This window comes from Stegodyphus dumicola, chromosome 6 (genome assembly GCF_044657685.1).
Source record: "Stegodyphus dumicola isolate Sdum_Otavi_A_Nest chromosome 6, ASM4465768v1".
NCBI classification, from domain to species: Eukaryota; Metazoa; Arthropoda; class Arachnida; order Araneae; family Eresidae; genus Stegodyphus; species Stegodyphus dumicola.
This window is the reverse complement of record NC_140773.1, coordinates 50,907,224-50,931,165: the sequence shown is the minus strand read 5'-3', so window position 1 is coordinate 50,931,165 and position 23,942 is coordinate 50,907,224. Positions and strand designations below refer to the sequence as shown.

The 23,942-nt window shown below is 33.1% G+C and overlaps 1 protein-coding gene across 2 annotated transcripts in view; it reads right to left on the bottom strand.

Moving 5' to 3' along the window:
• Window positions 1-328: 328 nt before the first annotated feature.
• The window catches only part of LOC118202866 (glycine receptor subunit alpha-2-like), an 82,450-nt gene continuing 58,836 nt past the window's right edge, over window positions 329-23,942 (bottom strand). For both annotated transcript variants that reach the window (XM_085818308.1, XM_085818309.1), the window contains exons 5-9: window positions 22,144-22,226; window positions 18,469-18,630; window positions 13,324-13,508; window positions 8,843-9,004; window positions 329-2,148 (exon numbers count right to left, since the gene is read on the bottom strand). In XM_085818308.1, the coding sequence (XP_085674434.1) occupies window positions 1,846-2,148; window positions 8,843-9,004; window positions 13,324-13,508; window positions 18,469-18,630; window positions 22,144-22,226 (895 nt within the window). In that variant the 3' untranslated portion in view covers window positions 329-1,845. The remainder of the gene's footprint in view (window positions 2,149-8,842; window positions 9,005-13,323; window positions 13,509-18,468; window positions 18,631-22,143; window positions 22,227-23,942) is intronic.

Below are 23,942 nucleotides of genomic sequence, written 5' to 3'. Positions count from 1 at the left end.
AGTGAAGCATTGAATATAAATGAAAAACAACCCAACATCGTAGGTCAAGGAATTCCCCCGTTCTTGGTATTTTAGAAAATATCAGCAGTAATTCAAAATTCCTGAATTTTGGATATGTTGCAAATGAAAGTAAAATGTATTGACCTTTTTTTTTTTTTTTTTTTTTCTTTTTTTTCTTTTTCTTTTTTCTTTTTAAATTCATAGCATATGTACAGCACTAATTTCTTTCAACGTTATCTTCAATGTATTCTTCCATATCTCTCTTCTCATTTCGTGTTTAGAGTAAAAAGTGTTTGTGTGTTTTAATGTAAAAATGAAAAAATATTGCTTGGTAAATAAATATTTATTTAAACAACATCATCATAAATAAAGTACAACTTTTTGATACATAACAGCTGTGGAAGGCCATAAAGGTTTGTACTAACCTCCTTGGTTAACAACACTCTCTCATACAAAGGAGTTGAACACTCGGAGGTCGCGATTAGGACCCCACAGCAGTTGAAGCACTATCAATAAAGGCTCCGTTTACACGACTTCTTTCGATCACAATAGGTAAAAGTTGAGCTTGCAGACCTGCTTGCTAAGCAACCAGAACTTGCCGCGTCATAAAAAACTGATTTAGATTTTGTCTAAAAGTTGTAATTTTTCAACTTTATGCCAGTTTGGTATACAAACTGACAAATCACAGCGAAGCAAGAACGAACTGCCATTCGGTCGACTGTTTCATTGATTCAGCTGCAGATTTATGCATGCGCAATTTCACTTTCTCTGATTGGTTACAGCTTTAACCTTGTTACACAGGTTTGAAAGGGCTTAATAATAATAATATTTACGCCTTAAAACACAAAGTCGTATGACCGAAAAGTCTTCATCTGAATGAAACCTTAGGCTTCTTGTCTGTTTGTTGCGAGTTTATGATCACCTAGTTAGAATAAAATTTTCTCTTGCCGCTGGTAGTTTTTCATTCAGAATTTGCCAAAACCGACGTGTTCCTTATCCACTCAACGTGTATTTCCTTTCCTATTATTTTAATAAGGTCAACAAAATAGTAAAATAGACTTGATGGAGAAAACTCTAAGGATTGACAAGGATCAGATACCTATGGAGATAGAACCTAGTAAAATATGGGAGAAAGTTCGTCTATTAACATGGTATATCGAAAAGAGAAAATCTTAACTAGAGGGCTATCTTAACTATCTTAACTAAGTAACTAGAGGGCTCAGCTTTGGGGAACTGAGAGACAAAAAGCTACTTCAAATTCTTAAAAATTTTATTGGGATGCAACATATTATTTACTCAGTTCCTGGATCTGAAATTTCTGTAGTTTTCGTACGCAGTAACGTACTATTTTTATGCATATTTTTGAAGAACTCATCTATGTGTAAAAGCAAAATTTTCTACGTGTGTGTGCGTATTATATGTATACATTATTGTTATTATTATTTAAATTTGGAACAATTAGAATAAAAATTAAGGGGTACTGGTTCTAATAGTTTTCTGCTTTTTAATCCAAGACTATTAGAAATAAGTTTTTTTTTTTTTTTTTTTTTTTTTTTTTCCTTAAAAATAAATATTTATTCAGGTAAACGAAGTTGCAATAATGAGTATTTAAGTTTTTTTAAGTGCTTCACACTTCATTCTGAAAGCTATAATGTTGAGAACAAGATTCCTCCCCGATGATGAGGAATATGACCGTAAAAATCCAGCTTTTAAATTTATGTAACCAAACTAGATAAAAAAAGAAAGAAAGAACTGAACGATCTAATCCATTTAAGCGCATCTTCGTGGGTGTTCGTACAGTATATATTTTCATATGGTTAGGAAGGGAATTGTCCCTACCTACTATCAGTTATTTCCCTCATATACACTCATATAATAAATCCAGTAGATCATGGCGAAGATACAAAACGAAAGTGGGAAGATAATCTTGCACATACTGTCCACACGTTGACCACGTAAGTGTTTTTCATAGCATGCGGGGCAAGTCATTTCCTTGGCACTGGTTGCTTTGAGTTCGTTTTTAGTCGACCTCACTAATCGTATGTCATTGTCACTAAGAATCCAAGGAACAACCCCTGGTTTCCCTTCAGATTTCACCTTAAATCTGTTGCTGATTATTCTCTGTATTTTTCCAGTTCTGTAATTAATCTGTAAGAAAAAAATATATCACTGATATAAGATATGCATATAAAAAAACGTATGTATACGTTTGTACTTTCTCTCTTAAATAAATAATGCAGCAGAAAGGTTGGATAGGTTATACTGAATGTGGCAGAGCCTAAGGAGGCTAATTTACCTAAGGGGATGCCTTCATGAAAGACCTTTACAAAAGAAAACTGGCTTGTATTCACGTTGCATATGGAGAAAATCATTAATGTCCACCGTACTACCAAGCCGTTTGCCTAGGTTTGAACCCGAGTCGAACTGCCAGTATTCAAAGGGTTAGCCATTCGGTCGCTGGTGGCGCCAGTGCAGATTAGGGTTTCATATGGGAAGGGATGCTGCAGAAAACCAAGAAAACGCCAACTCTTTTGCGGGGATTCGAACCCAGATCGATTCTGAAGAGACATACGAGTTTTCGGTTTTATCCGCTTTGTGCACTCTTTGTGAGTTTGTCACTAAACTGATTGTGCAACATTTGATCTCGTTCATTCGCTCTCCCAACAATGTTGTAAGTTCAGATTGGAATTCTAATATTCTTCTTTTCTGCCTCTCAGAGTGGAATGCGACCCTATGTTCTATGGTAATTATTGCACATCTGGATGAGTACTATCACCCCTCTTAAGGTAAGTAAGTAAAATTTAAAATAAGGGATACACACAAGTATATACGAAAATCTGCTTAAAAATTTTGAAGCACTAATTTCTCTATTCGCTATAAACAGTCGATGAGATTCTTGTTAAGCTGATTTTTGTGTGTATCCTACAGATACATGCGAGCTAAACAAATATGTCTTCCCATCCTGGCAATATGGTTTTGAAAATCAAAAAACTTCGCTGACCACATTTTTTCTTTCTGGGTAATATTCTAAACTGATATTTTTATACAAGTTGAATTTACCTCTTCGAAAACGTACATATGAAGCGGTTTGCACTAGTGTAAAACTGCCGGTTTAAAATGTAAACTGCTGCCATACTGTACTTGAGGAATTCTGTGTTAATCTTGTGATAAGTTATCAGGAGTCTTTTTGGATTAAAACATGATTATGCTAGAAATTATGTTTGCTTATAAATAAAATGCATGTGACATATGAGAGTCTACATTTTTCCCCGGCATGCCTTTAGTGATATTAGTATTCATAAGTGGCTGATTAAACGTTTAATCTTGAGTTTGTTTAAGATATTTGCATTTAACATGGCACAAAGTTTAATAAGTCTTACGAAATTGTGCGTGTGAACGTGGTTATTGATTATTGGTTTGTTCATCGAAGACAGGGGTTATCTTTTGATGTGGTTACTCGCTGGTGATTTATCTTTGGTATGCCCACGATCGTTGAAACTATGCGGTGTCCGTCGGAAATCGATATGGTAGCAATTTCTAAAACAGACGCAGGTAGGTATCGCAGTGTCGTGAACATAATTAAACAAAAAACAGATACCTGAGAAATGTCTAGTTTTTACTGAGGCTTCCTTTTTTTAGTTTATTATTTTCCGTTTTGATTCTGGTCACTGTAATTCGTTAGTCAATAGTCAAGCAATAAGGTATGAACAGTTTCCTTATATTAAATGGCAACAGGAGACGTTTAAACTGGGTATGAAAATAAATGAATAGTGTAAATTTCAGGTCTGGTCATTAGCACTTTAGCAATATCTTCTGATAAAACGAATTAAATAAATTAACGATTATTAAAATTAATTAAAAATATTGGCTAAATCGCAGAATAGGCTGCATCAGTCGATGCTGTGTTTACTTCTTTTACGCATGGACACGCCTTTTTATGACGTAATATTGGTTACGCCTCTTCTTAAAAATAAGTTATAAGTATGCTGTAGCTTCGTATTTGAAGAAAACTTAAATTATATTTTAACTGAGTTGAAATGGTAGGTTTATAATGTTCTGCGCGAGATTTTTTTTAATTATAAATCTACTTTTGTGAGTTGTGTGGTAGTGTTAGCATGTAATGCAATGAATTATCTCTCACAAATGTATTATTAAGATACCAAACGATTGAAAACGATCATTACAAAACGATTGAAAATATTGAATGCATGCGTTAAAAATTATAACGGTAACTTCTGAAAATACAGAAGAGAATTCTTTTGCTTAAAGAATGTTTTTTTAATTGATAAATGTGTCAAAATCGGTGCTTACTGCAGAATGGATGAGTATCTGAATATGGATTTTTTTTTATCAGTTGGAGCGAAGAGGTAAAAAGAGCGTTATTGAGTGGTGTATGGAGAAAAGTTTGATTGCAATATTGTATAAGTGCCCAATTGGTGGAACAAATATGAAACTAGTAGAGCGAAAAACCGTATAGACGGTTTTAAGTGGTACGCAATGCCGAGTTTGTGCAATTCTGGGATTTTTTTTAAAGTGAAAATAGATCGATGTGCACATGGGCAAAGCCAATGTGGTGCACAATGCCGAGGTTGGGCGCGATGCCTAGTTTGTGCAATTCTGGGATGTTTTTAAGTAAAAACAGATCGGTGTGCACAGTGGGCAATGCCGAGTTTGTGCAATTCTGGGATTTTTTTTAAGTGAAAACAGATCGATGTGCACATGGGCAAAGCCAATGTGGTGCGCAATGCCAAGTTTGTGCAATTCTGAGATGTTTTTAAGTGAAAATAGATCGATGTGCACATGGGCAAAGCCAATGTGGTGCGCAATGCCGAGGTAGTGTGCGATGCCGAGTTTGTGCAATTCTGGGATGTTTTTTTAAGTGAAAATAGATCGATGTGCACATGGGCAAAGCCAATGTGGTGCGCAATGCCGAGGTTGTGCGCAATGCCGAGTTTGTGCAACTCTGGGATGTTTTTAAGTGAAAATAGATCGATGTGCGCATGGGCAAAGCCATGTGGTGCGCAATGCCGAGTTTGTGCAACTCTGGGATGTTTTTAAGTGAAAATAGATCGATGTGCGCATGGGCAAAGCCATGTGGTGCGCAATGCCGAGTTTGTGCAACTCTGGGATGTTTTTAAGTGAAAATAGATCGATGTGCGCATGGGCAAAGTCAATGTGGTGCGCAATGCCGAGTTTGAGCAATTATCTGATTTTTCTTTAAGTGAAAATAGATGGATGAGCACATGGACACCGAGTTTGTGGAATTCTTTGATGTTTTTCGAGCGAATACTGATCGTTGTGTAAAAGGGAAAACGAGGTTGTGTGTGATGCCGAGCAGTAATGTAACTTTATTTATGTGCAATGTTTAACATATCGTTTGTGTATTTTAAATTTGTATTGTTGTTTTTATTGTGAATTATATTTAACACATCATTTTTCATTTAAATTGTATTTTTAATTTTTTGGTTTTGATATGTTTATAACGCTTTCCGACTTACGATATATATCTATAGCCCGACGATCTACTCAACATTATTAAAACTGTCTTGAAGTTATATTTTAATACGTAGTGTTTGGTATCGTAATTGCACTTGATAATATCAGTTCATTCATAATATGTGTGTGTGTATGTATGAAAAGCATTGCTTAGTGTTCCAAGTTTGTAGTATTTATTTTATTATATTATTTTCTTTCATTCTGAGAAATTAGATTTTTTTACTTATTAATGCTTAGAATTCTAGTATGCCTACAGAGAATATGACGTGATTTAGGAATTTTAGAAACTGATATGAAAGTTGTGTAATGATGTTCACATGCAATAAAAAATATTCTTCTTTTTTATTAATGTAATGTTTAAAATTTTTAGAAAATAATGAAAATTGTCTAATTATTGGTATCAAAGGTTCCGACATAAGGAATTATGTCGTTACGTAGCAAGAAGGTAATTTGTAAAAATGATAAAATTGAAATGTTCTACAATGGGAATTTAAATTAAATTTTTTTTATTTGTATAAATGCTTTAATAAAAATCTGAAAATATTGAAGCTCTACAAGTATTAGAGACCGCGATGTTGTTTATCGTTTTAATAATTGGTAGAATTCAAGGAGGTTATTGGTAGAATTCTCTCACTGTATCACAGTAATTTTAAATATAAGCAATTTATTATACTTATTATCAGTAACGTCTAAGCTTAAATGTTATAAATGTAAATTAAAAATAAAGAATTTGATACTAATTTACAATAAAAAACAATTTATTATTGTTATTTTTTAAGAGAAAATAGAAAGTACGCTTAGTGTAAATGCGAGACTGGAGACTACCGTGACGTCACAAGCTTAGTCCCACCTATTTATGTACGTCAGACAGCTCCTCCTACTGAACTTTGTTGATGCAGCCTATTCTGCGCTTTTACCAAAATATTAATTTAATGAGGGAATGCTTTTAATGTAAATATTATTCATTTGGGCATTTTTAGTGTAATTTGTGTGAGCTGAATACAGCGTCTTTCCTGTTTGTGCGGCTGCATGATTTGATAATGCTGAAAAACTGCAATGTTGTTTAATGTATATTCTGAAGAGTTTTGATTCGAATAATCCAATTTCGAAAATGTTAGTTAATATTGCATAGAAACTTATTTATTTATAAGAGGTACTATAATAAAAATGAAACATTTGGTGATAACGATAAGATAGTATTTAGCATTTGCACTTTTGTTATATACTGTGATAAAGAATTAATCCCCTAAGAAATTCCAGGATATCTATATATTGTTAGAGCTTTTTACGTATATTAATCCTTATGATTATAGTCACCGCTTCCCTCGCTTCACTTCTGAACCTCCAAAGTTTAGAATTCTCATAGTTCCAAACTATGTATTGGAAACACTGAACAAAGATTTTATACATGCATACAGCGCTGCAAGAAGGTAGGCTGTTTCATGTCCATGGAAATAATATCTAACAGCTCTTGATAACAGCACAGCCGTAAGGAAGACCATGACTAAGTATCAGTAAAAGGAAATCAAAAGGTCTTTGTCTAGGGCAATTCAAGTGGATCTTGAGCTAAGTGAGAGACAGAGAATGTGGGAATCTTAAGGTACAGAGATAACACTTTGCTACAGGTTTATGTATATGGTAACATAATGGAAAGACGAAAGAATATTGAGTATGTTGGAGTATAGTGTACAGAAAAAAGTACAGCATTTACATACAGAGATGTTTACTTAGCCAAAAGGGCACTTTTAGAAGTACGCTGCGGGAACTGCTCTTGTTGTAGCCGAAATTTTTCCAGACCTTATTGGTTTCATGGCACTGTCTATAATTGGTTTTGTTGACCAGTTGCTCCTGTTCTACTAAGTTATATGTTTATTGAGGTGTTTGTCTGTGAGATTGTTGTTCTTGGTTGACGCTACTTTGCTGAGTATAGAACTCGGGAACTTCAGCAGCGTAGATTGATCGCTAAACCCATCGATTCAAAAACAGCTGTCTCTGTCGAGATCAATTTTAGTGTTATCTTCTGAGCAGCGAACATAGCGCTCCATAGCTTCTTGTCATCTTAAGTGATATTTCGATAGAGATCCCGTATCTAACGCAGTGAGCGAATGTATTTTGAGCTCGTGAGCGTGCTTGAGCGACCCCGGTGTGTTGGTATGTGTGTCGCCGTAAGGTTATAGGCTGGAGCTGGAGCGTCTGGTCGACTCTACTGGAGCGCAGTTCGTTGGTGGGTGCAGTGGTCGACGCTATTGTGACACAGTTCCTTGACTGTGTGGAGGTGGTTGCAGCAAAGCAGCCTATCACGTCTTAAGCTAGTCAATGCTACAGCAATATTTGGTGTTGTTGCCGCGAGCTGCATTTGGGTTTTGCCGGTCTCGTGTTGCCATCCATTACTGGTGTTGTGAATCAGTTGCTCTTGGTCTATTCAGTTAGATATTAAAGGCGATGCTTTCCCACAGAAGGGGCTTGTGAAGATCACTTTTCTTAGCTGATGCTACTCTCCCAAGTATAGAACTCGAGAATTTCAGCACCGTAGCTTGAGCGCTAAAATAATCGATTCAAAAACAGCTGTCTCTGATGTGAGCTTTTTTAGCGATATCTTTCCTGCGCAACGCCTCAAGTATGAAGTCGGACGTAATAGGTTCGATGGAATAGTTGTCTTTAAAATTCTCATATTCAAATCTATCACTGTAATCAACAGTGTTGCAAGAAACCACATGAAGAAAGAAATTGTTACTAGAGTTTAGTGAGATAATCTTTTCCTTCTATGGCCTGGAAATCAAAATGAATGTTTCTGTTAAGAATAAAGCGCACTAGTATTCGAGTGGATAAGATCGTTGAAAATTAGTAATTCTATCCGATTAATAAACACCTGTTTAAATTAATTTTTTTCAGAAAAGTAAAATAAAATAATTGTATTAAACAGAAAATCATCATACTATTTTAGAAAAAAAATAATATGCTTATTGTTTTTGATGATGGCTATAATCTTATTAAAGTAGTATTAGTTTTTCCTGAAATGGGATTTTCGGGACTGGGTTTTTCCTGAACAGACATTTTCTTCTGATTTCTAAATAGGTTGGATTATTTGATAATGACAGAACATTTAAGGGCTATCTATTTAAGATAAGGGACGCTTTTGTAGATGGATTTCTAAGGACTTCTAAATAGGATTTTGCCTTTTTAAGAATATAAGTTATTTTATTATTATTTATATAGCTAGTAAAAGGTTATAAGGCTATTTTAAGGTAATTTCTAGACTTCTTTATCTATTTAATTCTCTTTTCATTATGATATTTCAAAATTAAAATAGTTATAGATGCCATAAAGAATATTTTGAGAATCTTACCGCAGGCCGCTTGGAGCACTTTTCACACTTTTTCGAGTGCATATTGTAACTGATGGCAAATTCCAATAAAGTTGAAAATACCATGATTATGCAAACAAATAGCCAAATATCCATAGCCTTTATGTAGTTCACAGGCGGTAGTTGGGATTTAGACTGCTCCACCTTTAAAAAAAAAAAAAAAAGAAAGAAAGAAAAAAAAAAGTTTTAATTATTATACAGTTTATTCATTTTGATATGAAACTCAGAATTTTTAATGTTAAGTATTTATGCTTATCATTGCTCTATCTTGATTCTTACGACTCACGTTAAAATTAAAGTTGCTTAAACCAAACTGCGCGTGAAAATGACAATTCGGGAAAGAGAAGGCAACTTTCATATCGATTCATTTTCCCTCAACAGTTACATTTTATAATATTTCATTATATTTCTGTCAAAATGTCTAGTATTGATTAAATAGATGCGTTACGACCAAAGCCTGAAATCCACCATTTCGCGAAATGGCCAGCCACTCTGGTCAAAATGTATAGAAATTTCAATGCTAGTTTAGGTTTTGGCAAGCCATTTCCAGATTTGGCCAGAAGAAATTGACAAAAGTAGAAATTATCTTTATTTTGCTTTTTAAAATTTTCTCAAGAACGTAAATGCTCTTTTAATTTACAATGTAACTTTTAAAAATCACATTTTTGTCATTAAGGCCATCTTTAATAATGTAATCAGAAAATTATATTACGATTTCTATGCTCCACGCACACAAAAAAAGAAAGTGAAATAAAAATAAATAAATAAGAAAATTAATAAAAGAAGATTAGTTTGTTTCTGAAAATGTAAAAGTCATTTGAAACACAGGAGCAAGTAATGAGCTTAGCATTATGATATGTTCGATTTTAGAAATGCGATTAACAAAGTCTTTCAAAAGATTTTGAAATTAACATCACATTACACTAGTATGTACATCAGCTGTTTGCTTTGATAACTGTTGCCAAACATTGTAGTTTCCACAATAGTCATTGTGGGAACTACAGTGTGGGTGATTAATGGTTTAGTGACCATGGATTTAGTCTTACAAAAACCTTCACGAAGGCATCCTTTCCCTTAAGCAGATAGCCCGTGTGTTCATTGCCGTAATCAAATAAACCAAAACAAAACATGGATTTAATTATTTCATTGTAGTTATCATCGATGATCGATTTATTGCCAATGACAGTCAAGATGTAGATGATAAGTGACCAACCAGTCTTTACAGAAAATGTCTTCCCCCCCTTTTTTTTCAGTTTACAAGTCTATGTAAACTTGCTACACTACCACCAAAGACATCGGTTGACTGCCATTGACTGTCAATGTGTAGGCCACTAGGAGCCAATAATCATTGACAGATTTTTAGCGTGTTTCGGTTTTCTTTCAATTTTATAATCCATCTAAATTTACTGCACCACCGCGCACTAGTAATGCCAAGGTTGTCTGCCATATACACTGATGGTCACTGGAAGTCAGTCTATACTATACCCTATACCCTTGTATAAAGCATTGCAGTAAATTTAGATAGAATTTTAAATTCATATTAAACTGAAGGTCACAAGTGACATAGAGTTTGAGGCTCCAGGTTTGAATCCTGTCGACTTTATTGTAATAAGGTGACTTGGAGAAAGCTGCAATGTATTGGCAATGGTTCTCTACATTATGACCTGGAAAGACTGCGTAGATAAAAAAAAAATGTTACTCCAAGAAGAGACTTGTAGACAGACGTGGCCGAATTGAGCATAACTTTTATTGCTGGAATCGAACTAATTATCAGAAACATACTTTTTATCCACATGATCGTATGCACAAGACGCGCCCCACAGTTTTACATAGAGTAGCACATTTTAAAAAATGGCGTAGCTAGCAACACGAAAAAGCAAAGGGAACGAAGTAACGTCTTCGGTGCAAAAGATTTGAAACTAAAGTTCGCAATTATCAAATATGGAAGCTCACCAAGAGAAGGTTTTGGTTTAGATAAGAAAGGTTTCAGTTCTTGAAATTTTGAGTTCAACTTCCGAATTAGCTGCGTCATCAGCGTAGTCACCTGTTTGGGCAGTGCAGAATACTTACATAAATTTTGAAATTAAAATCAAACCGAAGGAAAATGGTTCTGTCGAAGCTGTGTATCATCGATGATCTACAGGTTAATAGTCACTTATAATCAGTCCAGGATTACTAGTATGGGACAATGCAATAAAATTAAATAATTTTTTAGATAACAATTGAACTACAAACATTGGATGCTCTTCAAATTATATAAATGACTTCAAATTATATAAATGGCTTGATCATTAGTGACCTATGCTTCCTAGTTGCAACCCATAGAGTACTGGTGTGAGACAGTGCAGTTTAGATTGTTAAAAAAAGATTGTTGATCGAAAGACATCGATGGCAGTGAAAGGCTGGTCATTCTGTGACATGTGAGTGGAAAGTCAAGAGTGTGGAGTAATGCAATGTTTGTTGCAGTGGAAACGGTTGCCAAAGCAAGCAGATAAACGCAAAATAGAGTAACAGAACATAACATGATGCTCCAAAAATTTTTAAAGTTACCTCCTTGTATGGACGTTTATAAAGCTCATCATAGTGAAAATATCGTATTAATTCGTAAATATCGTATGATCGTAAATCGAAGTTTTTCCCCATCTTCAAGAAACACATTTTTCTTTCTCTATTCATTGGTCTAAAAGGGCTATTATTCTCAAAACGCCATTTTGCGTTGTTTCCCTTTTCATACGTGTCTGTTTCCATTCGGAAAAAGCGTAAGCTATTATTCTTTCGTATTTAATATCTATCATTAATTAACAAACTAATCTATTTAAAGGCAATAGACGCAGTTCTTAAGAATATTATTTTTTACTTTTTAATTTGTTTGATATAAATAAAAATGCATTTAATTCATGATATATGTAATTAAAATCATTAAATATTTTTATAGAATTATATTACATATTTTTTCATTTTTTAAATATCCAGATGATATATAATGCTCACATGATAATTCTAAATGCAACTTTATCTAATATCTTATAAAGTATTTCGCTATTCTACCTGTGCCATTTTTGTCGATAATCTCTACTGATAAACCACTTTAAACCTTAAAAAGAGCCCTTTTAGGCGACCATTAAAATCTGAACCCTCTCAGATTTCATAGGTATTGTTACATATATTTCTTATTATATATTGACAATGATACCAATGATAGAAATGTAACCTTTAAAAATTATGCCACTAAATAATAAACAAACCTTTCATCCACTAAGAGCATCAATTTCGTCAACAATTAATAGAAACGAAATGAAAATAATTTTCAACTGTAACCAGTTTTACTTAGTGAAATCAGGAATTGTCCGTACCCGAAGTAATGATAATGTTTTGTATATTAGACCGATCAATACGTCGATTCGCAAATTAACCACAGTAACGTAGCATATACATAAATCTATAAAGTCTCAAATTGAATTTTTATTTAGCAGTTAAGTTTCAAACTGTTCTGATTTTTCTTTTCTGATTTCTATGAAGTCCCTACTCTGTGCATATTAAATGCAAATTAAAATGGATGTATGCAAACTAAAATTGTATAAATGATGATATCGCACGCTATTCAAAGTATAGCAGACATTAATGACTTGCTAAGAGAATTGTTCAACATTTTCATTAACTAAGTGAAATAGTTAGCCAGAAATTGGCTAACAGTTTGTTTCCTTAAAACTAGTCTATTGTTATAATAAGAAGTTATTGACTTGCAAGTCGTAAAATGGTTAACTGTAATCAAATAATGCGCAACTAGTAAGATACTGATTACCAGCAGATATTTTAAATATTGTTACTATACTGCAGTACTTTATACTGATTTCTTGCAGATATTTTAGTTATTGTTACTTATTGTTTGTATTTATTGATTAATTCATATTTCTCTTGATTAATTAATAAGTATAAACAATGAGTAGAATCTTGTTAAAACTTGTCGATAACTCTCAACAACTGTATTTAGACAGAACTAAGTTAGAGCTACGGGCTAGATCTCACAATACATAATGGACATACAATGAATTTATAATTTCTAGATTTGAATTAATTTCCAGCAAATACAACATAATTTTTTTATCACATGCAATTTTAAAGAACACGAACGATGAATTTTTATATACGTTTATTATTCTGATGTAGAGAATTATGACTTTCAATTAAAATTATTACTTGGAAGAATTTCGAGAAAATTATTTTACTACTTTGTGATAAAAATTTTGCGCTTAGTTATTGCAATAATATTAAACTGCAAGTTAAAATACAGTCATATATTCCTAAATTATTACACTGTATAGAGAAAATAGGAAATTCAATACTATTAAAATGTTGAACAAAATCAACAAATGTTCAAATGTTCAACAAAATGTTGAATGAAAATGTTGAACAAACTCTTTCTTTTTGCATGACTTCTGTGGAATGAAAAGTCGGTTACTTACCTGTGTGCAGAGTGTGAGAAGAGATGTGACACTAAGAGCCACTCTGCCTGGTACTGCTTCCACACCTAACCAGAAACTCACCCAGCTCATACTCACAATCATGGTTGAAGGTATATAAGTGTTCACGATGGGACCAATTAGTAGACGCACAATCGTGAAATCAGCAATAAGAGTTGTATAATTTCCTGAAATATAAAGTGTTAAATTGCAGTTGCTTCAATTGAGAAAAAAAAAAAAAATAAAGTCATACATCATGAAAGAAATGGAATATCGTGAAATTTTTAGATAAAAGAGTTACAAGTACTTGTCTTCTAAAATGGCCTTGGCGAAAAAATGAATTTGGCGCGTTTCTACACTGGCGAGAAACAAACGGTTACCGATCTGCCCATGAATGAGAAACTAATGGTTAAAGATCTAACTGTTTTTTATTTATTTATTTATTTATTTATTTTCTGTAACAGCGTTGTGTCAAATCATCGGTTTTTCACTGTAAAATACTCATTATGCTTATTATTTTCAATCTTACATCAGCTGAAAAAGGAGCTATTGTTGATGTCGAGGCATCATTAGCAGCAAATGCTGAACTTTGGCCACCAAAAAGAGTCTGTAAGAAATTAATTTTCTGGTATGTTTATAAATGCTGTTTCAATAAATTGCTACTTGAATTGTATAAAATAAGAAATAGAATTTTACGATACACTTAAAGGGTATTTCTCATGCCTTCTTAGCGTGCCTTTGTGGTGCAGTGGTTCTGCACACTGGGTAGGTATTCCAGAGGTCCGTGGTTCGATTCCCGGCGAAGACGTTTGCTCATTTTTTGTCTTGTCTGCTTCCAAAAAAAAAAATGCCTAACGTCTCTACATGCTTAATAATAAATAGAAATTTTTGACATGCTTTTTTATGCTATTATTTTAAATAAAATACTTACATAATTGTATTAAATATGGCAATTAACGCATACATATTAAATAAGATCTCTATCATTATGTTATGATTTTAAATCAATGGCTTAGATAACTACTTCAAATCTAATAATTAATGTTAATATTAAATCATTTCTGTTGAATTATGTTGTTATTTAAAATAAATTGCTGACAAAATTGTATTTAATACTGTAATAAATACAAATTTATGTTAAATTTCTTCTATATGTATATATTCAATTACTTGTGTTATATAGATAATTCATGAATTCCGATTTATCTTTTATAGTAGTCAGTTTTGTTTTCCTGGATGTTTACAACATTTAGGAATAAACATGGACCTTATAAGAAATAGACTAACCCAAATGGGTTTTCTTCCTCGTCTGAGGCGTTCCCGGCTGTCACCTTGATCACGTCCGGAGGAGTAGGGACGACTTGCAGAAATTTAACAGTGGTTGCCTATTGCAGGGTGTATAATTGTCAAGAAAATGCTGGTTGTAGCGCCTCATTTCACAAATTGGAATTTCTACATATTTTTAGTTTTGAAATTGAGATTGATTTTTAAAAATTTAGCATATTCATCAAGCATAATTAACGTTCCAAGTAATTATAAAGCTATTGCATGCTTTCAGGGCTGGATATTTTTTTAGCTTTTCCTATGCTGTAAGGAAATTTGATGTAAGGAATTACTTCTTTTAGAAAATAATATTTTAAATCTGAACTAATAGAAAATGTCAAACAAGCAGTTTTCTCTTGCAATTTTTATGCTTTTTATTGGTGTAAATAAGTAAAAAATACTAAAATATTTAAAAACGAATTTTTGAAAATTTTGTTTAAAATTCTAAATTGTGCTGCTTTTTTAAAATTATAGATGAGTATTATAACACAATTTCTATAAAGGAATTTTATTTCAATTATATTTCATAATACATCATAGTGATAAACACTTTTGACTCCTTAAAGATTTTAAACATTTAATTCTAATATTAAAATTGTATTTAACAGTAATAATTAATTTTGCTTGTATTTTATAGTTATTAACTGACCACTATGTTTTTTTAAATTTATTTTTAGTTCTGCAGAAGATTTTTTTATTTACTGTTAATTTAATTTATTAGCCCAAAAGGGGCCGTAGCCTAGAAAGGCTGTTAGTTTCGAAGCGGCATTTTGCCCTGTTTTACTATAAATGTCCGTGTCTCCTTGCAAATTGTTGTTACCAAATATTATCGCCCTGTATTATATTTAAAGAAATTAAATAATGAAGAATCTGCATGAATACATGTACGTTTCTCGCACTGTGACAAAAACGACAGTATCTAGAGCCATCAAATTTTGAATAATGTAATCCTCCACCCGAACATGGGCATTTGGACGGCCGAGTTTCGAATTTGTTTTAATCTCTTTCATATTTTGTAAAACTTTAACGAATTTTCGATTAACAAACTCAACGAGTTCAGAGCGAGCACTGTAAGGAAAATAACAGTATTATCTCCAGTGCGGAAATTCTAAAGATTAGGCTGTTTTCAAATGTATGTGGTTTACGGGCGAAGAACATGATATTCAATAAATATAGGTAACCCACAGAATGTTAAAAAAAGGTTCCTTTTGGGCGTAATATAAAATCTGAGTGCTTCTAGATTTTATTTTATCTTATTCCTCCCCTTCATTACACTCAGAAAATTTTATGCTCCGAATTTTATAAATTACTAAAATAAATATTCCACTTTAATGTTAATAAGTTAATGATGATATAATCAAATAAATGATTGTCTTGTAATGTTATTATAGTTTTGAAAATCACTGCCTGAAAATAGTCATTAAATTTTAATAACAAATATCAGATCTTGTTTAATTTTACCTTATTTATTTCAAAGCGTCATGTACTATTAATCTTATTTAATTTTACGTTATTTGTACGCAAAATTAAGTTCATAAATTTTGTGTTTAGAATTTTTACCGTTTTACCAAAGTAAAGATGTTTGTACAAGAATTAAGCGTGAAAAAAATGTGCGAAATGCAGTAAAAAGTGCTTTAATGAGATATATTAAATTCTATTTGCAAAAAACTCTGGCTTTCATAATCTCATCGCTATACAACGTATCACATTTAATAATTAAAAAGAGTTATGTGATACAAACGCCATAGGTTTCAGTGTTAAAGTAAACCAGATCGTCCCTACTCTTTCTTGCCGACATGTCGGTGACGCGCGCCCCGCCTACTGGGTTAGTCTATCTCTTATAAGGTCCATGGCAATAAATCGCACCTTCTCAGGACGGAAATGCGCAAACGCCAATATCTGTCGCTAAGGCCGTTTCAAAAGACAAGTACTAAATTACTACTGTTAGACCAGTTGATTTTATTCTTTAACATTTCCTTCATGCTAAAATTCAAAACCACTTGTCCTTTTCCCATAACAGAAAACTGATGCCAAATTTCTCACGCTTAAAAGATCTTTTTTAAACTGCTTATTTCCGCATATCCAGTTTTCAGTATTTTGTTATTCAGCTATTACTTCTCATTGTGGATTCAGGTCTTTATGAAAATATGCCATTATCTTTTTGTTTCGAAGACTTTTTATGAATTCGCTGCTAAAATGTCACGGTATTGATTATTTGTTTCCTTTGTCATCAACAAAAGTAGATGACAAGCCATGTACTTGAATTTCGTCAAAATGTAGTTTGGCAGTTTTCAACTGATAGCGGCGCTATATTTCTTTATATTAGGTTATGGATATTTATAACATATTCTTATTTTAAACATGTTATTTGTTTAAAAAATAATGCTTCATTGGGCGAACGCTAATAACTGAAAGGGGGACTTATAATATAAACAAGACGCCCTTCTCAACATATTTAATACTTCTGCTCAATTACTGTATTATGATGCAGTTCCTTTACGTACTATTATACTGATTTGTTTAGGAAAATAATTGTATTATAGCATAAATATAAGTTGTTCATAAAAAGTTAAATTACGCTGACTGATATGCTGGCAACGCAAAATAATAATAGCATCTCAAGTTACGTTCTCGCGACACTATATGCTGTTAATTAAAATGTTAAAAAAACTGACCACTATGTTGGCACCGAAAAAATTATAACATCTTGAACTATGTTGAAGTAATATTATATGCTGTTAATTAAGACCTTTTCAAAAGATTATAATTTTGTTGAAGAAAATATCTGGTGTGGACACCACATGGCTTCCATGTATGGCCTATTAAATTATGCATATTTTTTGCTGTACTTGAATTAAATTTACTTCATCGACTTTTCATTAAAGATATATTTCTCACTGAATCAATTCAGTTCTCACTTCGCGGCAAGACAAAAATACATAAAATCCCGAAGCATCTTCATTAAAATCTGTATGCAGTTAAAAGCAGTTTAAAAAATAATTTTTACTATTAAAATTAGAGTTTCTAAGCAAAAACAAGTAATTCGATCAACAAGTGAAAAGATAAAACTTTCAGTGCACCAAAATTTAACTTTCGGTCTCTCTGGGTAGAGTGACACTCAAGTTGCTGCTCCAAACTGAATTAATTCACTATACTATTAAGAGTTTCAAATGTAAGCAAATTCGCTCCAAGTTAGGCTTAGCTTCACTTAGACTTTTTTAACTGAATGAAAAAAAGCAGACGAGGGTTATCTGCTTAAATGGAGGGATGCCTTCGTGGAAGACATTTTAAGGGAAACCGGTTCGTAGTTACGTTACACATGGGAAAACCACAAAAACCAACCATGTAATCAGCCCGTTTGCTTGGGATAGAATATCCCACTACTCCAAGAATCGAATTTAGATTGTAAATTCATTATGGCAGAGCATGCAAGAGGTACTTTCTAAGATAACTATGCCTTCGTGGAGGATATTCTAAGAGAAACTAGCTCCTATTTATCTTGCAAGTTAAAAAATACCCCATGCAATTAACCCTTTTGTCGATATTTATACGTGGCTTCAACTAACAGTGTTCAGCTCCACTCCATCATTGCTGGACTCAAGGTTTAAAAGAAGCTACTAATGCATGGAGTGTATATTAATTTTCCTTAGTCAGTGACGGGTGGGACATTTTTAACAATTTCATTTAATTTTTCTTCATATTCTGCGAAGTTACTTTCATTAAGCATATTAATTTCTTAAAACAATAATTCTGCATAATTCTTTTTTATAACATTCATATGCGTATTAGTAAAAAACACCGAGGCTTTGAAATCAACACACAAACCTTCAATAGTCCTTTTTGTAAAAGAGCTGACTTTCGGCTGTAACAGATAAAATTGCATGAGTTCAATTTTCCTCATTATGCTTATGGAGCCTATTTCGTTTCTGTAAGGACTTTGGTTTTCACCAATCCACTTTAGGCGAGCAATACGGTCTGAAGAAACTACTAAAGAAACCAAATCATAAAACAAATAAATTAGTAATTGCAAGATCTTCAATAATAATCACTGGTAAAATGTAAAAGATCAGTACATTTCGAACATAAAGACCCGATACCAATTTCAAACATTAAGTCTCAGTAGATATCAAGAGGAAATGAAGAAATTCACACCTTCAGAAGAAAATGTATTATGTTTGTAATTAACAGACGTAGTTAAAATTTCCTGTGAAAACTTTAAAAAAAGATTTTTTTTACATATTATAAGAAAAACGTTTTAAAACAGTTTCTTGATGATAAAGGCAATGAAATCTCAGTCAGTAAGGTTTCATATGTAATCTGGTTAAAACTGAGAGTTAAAAGTCTTTTGAAACATTGTATGTTTTACAAAACATGTCATGCTCATTTAATAATTATAATTTCTACTGTAATTATTTCTGAAATTCCATTTACCTAGTCTTCTAACTTCTTAAAACATTTTCTCTTTTCCCCAGTTTTGCTTAGTGTTATATGACGCTAGTTGCTTATAATACACTCGTGCGTAAAATTAAGAGAATTTGCACATTATATTGAATTTCTGAAATACTAATGGACAGATTTTAAGCTCATTTGGTATGAATATACATTTATAACAGAGAAAGCGATGCACAATTTAAAAAGCATTTTATATACGCATGATTATCAGTAAAGTTCATAGTACAGGGATATCAAAAGTCCACGTTGTGATAACGAATGAAAATGAGTCTAATATAGAATATGGCCCTCTCACAACCAGAAAGGTCGCGTATCATGACGGCATTTATGAACAGGAGGCAGATTTCAACTCAGGGATGGTTCTGGAATGTGAATGGCGAAGTGAAATTGCCCTTCTAAGAGTGTTCCAGATATGCTCTATAGAGTTAAGGTCAGGGAATTTGGCTGCCCAGTGGTCGCGACTAATATCCACATTTTCCAGGTAATTGTCAACCAGCTGAGCCCTGTGTGGATGAGGTCTGCCGTTCATTAATAGGAAACCAGAACTAAATGCACCCTAGCAAAGTCGAATTTGGAGCTCTAAGATCTTCTATCTTAATACCTCACAGCAATCAGCAAGCTTTTTCCAAACACATGCAGAGGTTTTCGGCCGTCCAACATGATGCCTGCCTAAACCATTGCACTCCCACCACCGTAACGATCCTTTTCCCTGAAAGGGAGGGATGATATCGAGTTCCAGGGCTCTCCAGGTACAGGTACGCAGAGAATCAATATCCAGGCTAAATTTCGACTCATCTGTTAAATGCACGATACTCTACTGAAGTCCGGCTAAGGTAAATGTTGTCTATACCATGCTAAGCACGCTCTCTTGTCCGCTGCATTGAGCTGAGTGCAAACAGCGGGTCCTCTGGTATACAGCCCTATCTCATGAAGCCTTCGGGCATCTGTAGACCATGAAACTCTGGTTCCCGTAGTAGCATACAGCTTACGTGAGAGCTGTGAAGTTGCAGCATTCCTGCGTCGCCGCGTTGAAAGTGCCAAATAACGCTCCTCATTCATCATTGTGGATATTGGTCAACCTTGGCCAGCTCTTTTTGATATATATTCAGTGTCCTAAAAGTTTTTCCACAAACTGCAGATAACAATGTGCATTCCATTGAACTCTATAATCCCACTTGCACTTGTGGTTGGCCTACTTCCAATCGACCGAAAATTCTCTATCTCATTCCTTCATTCATACGTTCGTAGCTGCTCAATTTACATGATAAAATTTATGATTGTAAAAGACAAGGTGAGTGCACAAACTGTCGAAAGAAAACCTCTCATGGGCTTTATCTCTTCCACAATCTCAGCTCCGCAGACACGCAAGTGTAGGCTTAAGCATTCAAATCTGAATATTTGCATATTTCTTCGGTGGTATAATTAACTCCTTTGGTTCAATACTATTCGTAAAAATAGATATAATTTACAAACTCTCTAAATTTTGCATACGAGTGTATTTAAGCGAAAATAAACTAAAGCACATGCACAGATTTACCGAATTTATTGGCGTATTTTCCCCGTTTTCCAACCAATTTTACCACTTGGAGACTGGGAGGAAAAAATACGCAGAGTATACTATTTCTAAAGAGACTGCTTAAATGATAAACATAACGCATTCAGAAACGCACATCAAAGACAAATGAGTAAAATTTGATTATGTATTGCAAGGGCATTATCAATTGCAGTGATATTTTTTTTTACTTACGCAAAATAACTTGCTGTCTGACATTGTTTCCATAAATTAGAAGTTTTTAAATCAAATGCTGAAAAAACTAAGGGGGAACATGCGGGGGGAGCAAGAAATACGCAAGTTATATGGTGTAGTACGAATGTGGAAGTTGGCGCATGACCTTGGAGCCGTTCATTTTTAAGTACGGAATACCAGGTTAGCAGTGTAAAAGCAGATGACCCTTGGTGAGCATTCATTTCACCAGACGATTCTTTTGATTACAACTGTTATGTTTACGAATGATTATAACTTTATCACCAGACTTTCTAACCAATAAAATGACCTAATAGTACCAAATCAGAATACCTGTATGTAATGTTACCTCGGAAAGCCAAACTATATTTGCTTCTGAAAGATGATGTTCACTTATTTGTTAGCTGTACTCAACTGAGACTTCCAATTCGAAATTAAATGAAGAATATGTTTTACTAATTACAAATGACTTAATCCTAACTTATTAGTGATTACAGAATTTGATTTTGCAATTAATTTTCCCATTCATGCAGTTATGTATTGCTCTTTTTTTTTTCATTCTGTAACGCAAAAGAACAACAATTATATTCCAAATAAAAAAGAAGTTTCAGCATCTCTCATATTCCCACGTTAAAACGCAGTGCAGCTTTCTTGCCAAAACAGAACCTTAAACTGTTTGTGTATCATTGTAAGGATTTCTGTACAACACGCATTTCTGTTTGTGCAGTGAAATATAAGGACTAAACCCATTTCAATATAAAACCAATGTAGTTAAAGCAATCAATATGAGATATCATAAACTTTTGCCTAGTACGGTATATTCGCTTTTCAAGGCCGTAAACAAAAAGTTAAATCGCAATATATGAGAAAATTAATTGAATCTTGTTTCAGCGACACACAGTTATTGATCAGATCCCCTTTTAATATTTATATGATAATATATTTTGCAATTTTAAATGTCACGCAAGAAAAGTAATGTTATGCACGATAAAACTTCATGAAGTAAAACAAAAGTGTGTTCTACTTTAGATGAGGGTTAATAACATGGAATTCCTTAAAACATTATGTCATCCTACGACATCAAATACTTAACAATTTCACGAGAAATTTTGTTCCATATTACATTAAAATAAATAATGTCATTTTATGAATCATTAAATTTGTTTCAAAGTAGAGAGAAAGGTAGAAGTAAAAGTTTTTAAAGCTCTCTAAAACAGCTTTCGTGCGTATATAAAATTTGCTTTCTTAATTTCTAAGCAAGTGTATTATGCACTTTATGAAACTGTACTTAGAATATTACTTACACAATGAAAGGAAAAACTGGCAATTCTGGCTATCAAATGGATAGTAATCTAGTTCCATATGACAATCAGCCTTAAACGAAAACCTGAAATTAAATAAAATGACCTCGGTAGAAAAATTGTTTTTAATGTTAAGTAATTAAACAATATTAATAAGTTCAGAAATAAAATTTAAAAAGATTCTGCCTTATTATTGTTGTTCTATAAAGATTTATGCACATTAACTTATCTTATTATTTTATATAGAGTGTCACTTTTACTTTCGTCGTCTTCCACCAGGATGCAAGTTAGTTAAGGCACGTATAAGAACAGTGTTCTTGAACCAAGAGCTTTTGGCAGCGACGCTGACTTTCGTACTACTGTTTTTCGCCAAGCCTTTAGAGTTATCTAGATTGGCTTTAGCTTTTTGCTAGCTGTGTTTTCTCACACATTTGGAATGCTGAGCCAAAGCTTTAGTACGATCTCGCCCTGTAAATTCCATATTTTATCTACTTAAATTTGAATCTGCTATTTGTGTTCTGTGAGATCCCGCGAGTAACAATGACTCTTTTTGCGATTCACGAGTTGTGTAGTTGATACGTTGCAACGAAAAAGTTTATTTAAGCCTTCTTTTGAATTTATAATTATTTCACTAAAACTCTTAAGAAGGGGCGGTAAGTCGCCTGACTTTCTATACGTAACCAGATTTTAAATTTGTAATTCTTAAGTTTCCGTATAGTTCTTGCTCCTGTTATATATTTTTTCAATATTAAGTTAACGGTAAATGAATAATAATTGCCAGTGTTGTACAATGAAGATAAACTGATTTTCAGTCCTAAAATTAAGTTTCCGATAAAGATAAGTTTACATTTACAAAACCTTGTAGTTTTACTAGTTTAGTAGTTTTAGTAAACCTTGTAGTTTTACAAAACCTTGTAGTTTACATTTACAAAATTTTGTAGCTGTTTAATCATGAATTAAGCCAGTGTTTCTTAAACTGTGGGTCACTTCCCTCAAGGGGGTCGCCAAAGAATTTAGCAGTCTTGACATTTCTTTAACTTATTATAATAATTTTATAGTTACCAAATATTTTTACATAATGTATCTGTAAATAAATAAAGTTAAGACAATACAGACAAAGATAAAGGAAAACGTTTCGCCGCATTCTTTTTATAATGGTGTGGTGGTGTGGTGTGGTGTATTTAATTATGGCAAAGCACACAAGGGCTATCTGTCTAACTTTTTATAACGAAAACGTTCATTTTACTTGCTTTGCACGTGATGCTGTCCTTTTTTCTGTTACTTATTTAAAATTTTCACATTGCTCTATGACTTAAAAATTAGAAATTAATGACCTAAAACTGCAATCGTATATTATAGTACTAGTAAAATAAATTGACAGATTCACACACGCGTGTGTCGGATTTGCGCAATGCTTATGGGGTCCCACAAAATTTTCGTAAATATTATGGGGGACCTGGAACTCGCGAAACAATCTCAGTGATAAAAAGGGGTCACGACTAAAAAAAGTTTAAGAAACCCTGAATTAAGCGATGCTCAAAGCATATATTTCCATCGTACCATCCATTCACTCTGCTTCAATTGTGCACGAACTTCTGTGATGGGGAACTGAAGAAAGAATTCAGATAACTTCGAAATGTTCTCTTTCTGCGTCAAGCTGCAATTAAACATCGCGTGAGCAGAAGTTTTACATTGCAGTCCTAAACAACACTCACAGATACACTAAACAAATAGTTACGCAAGTTTATATCCGTATATATTGCATATACCATCATAATATTATTTATTATTACGTTAGTTCA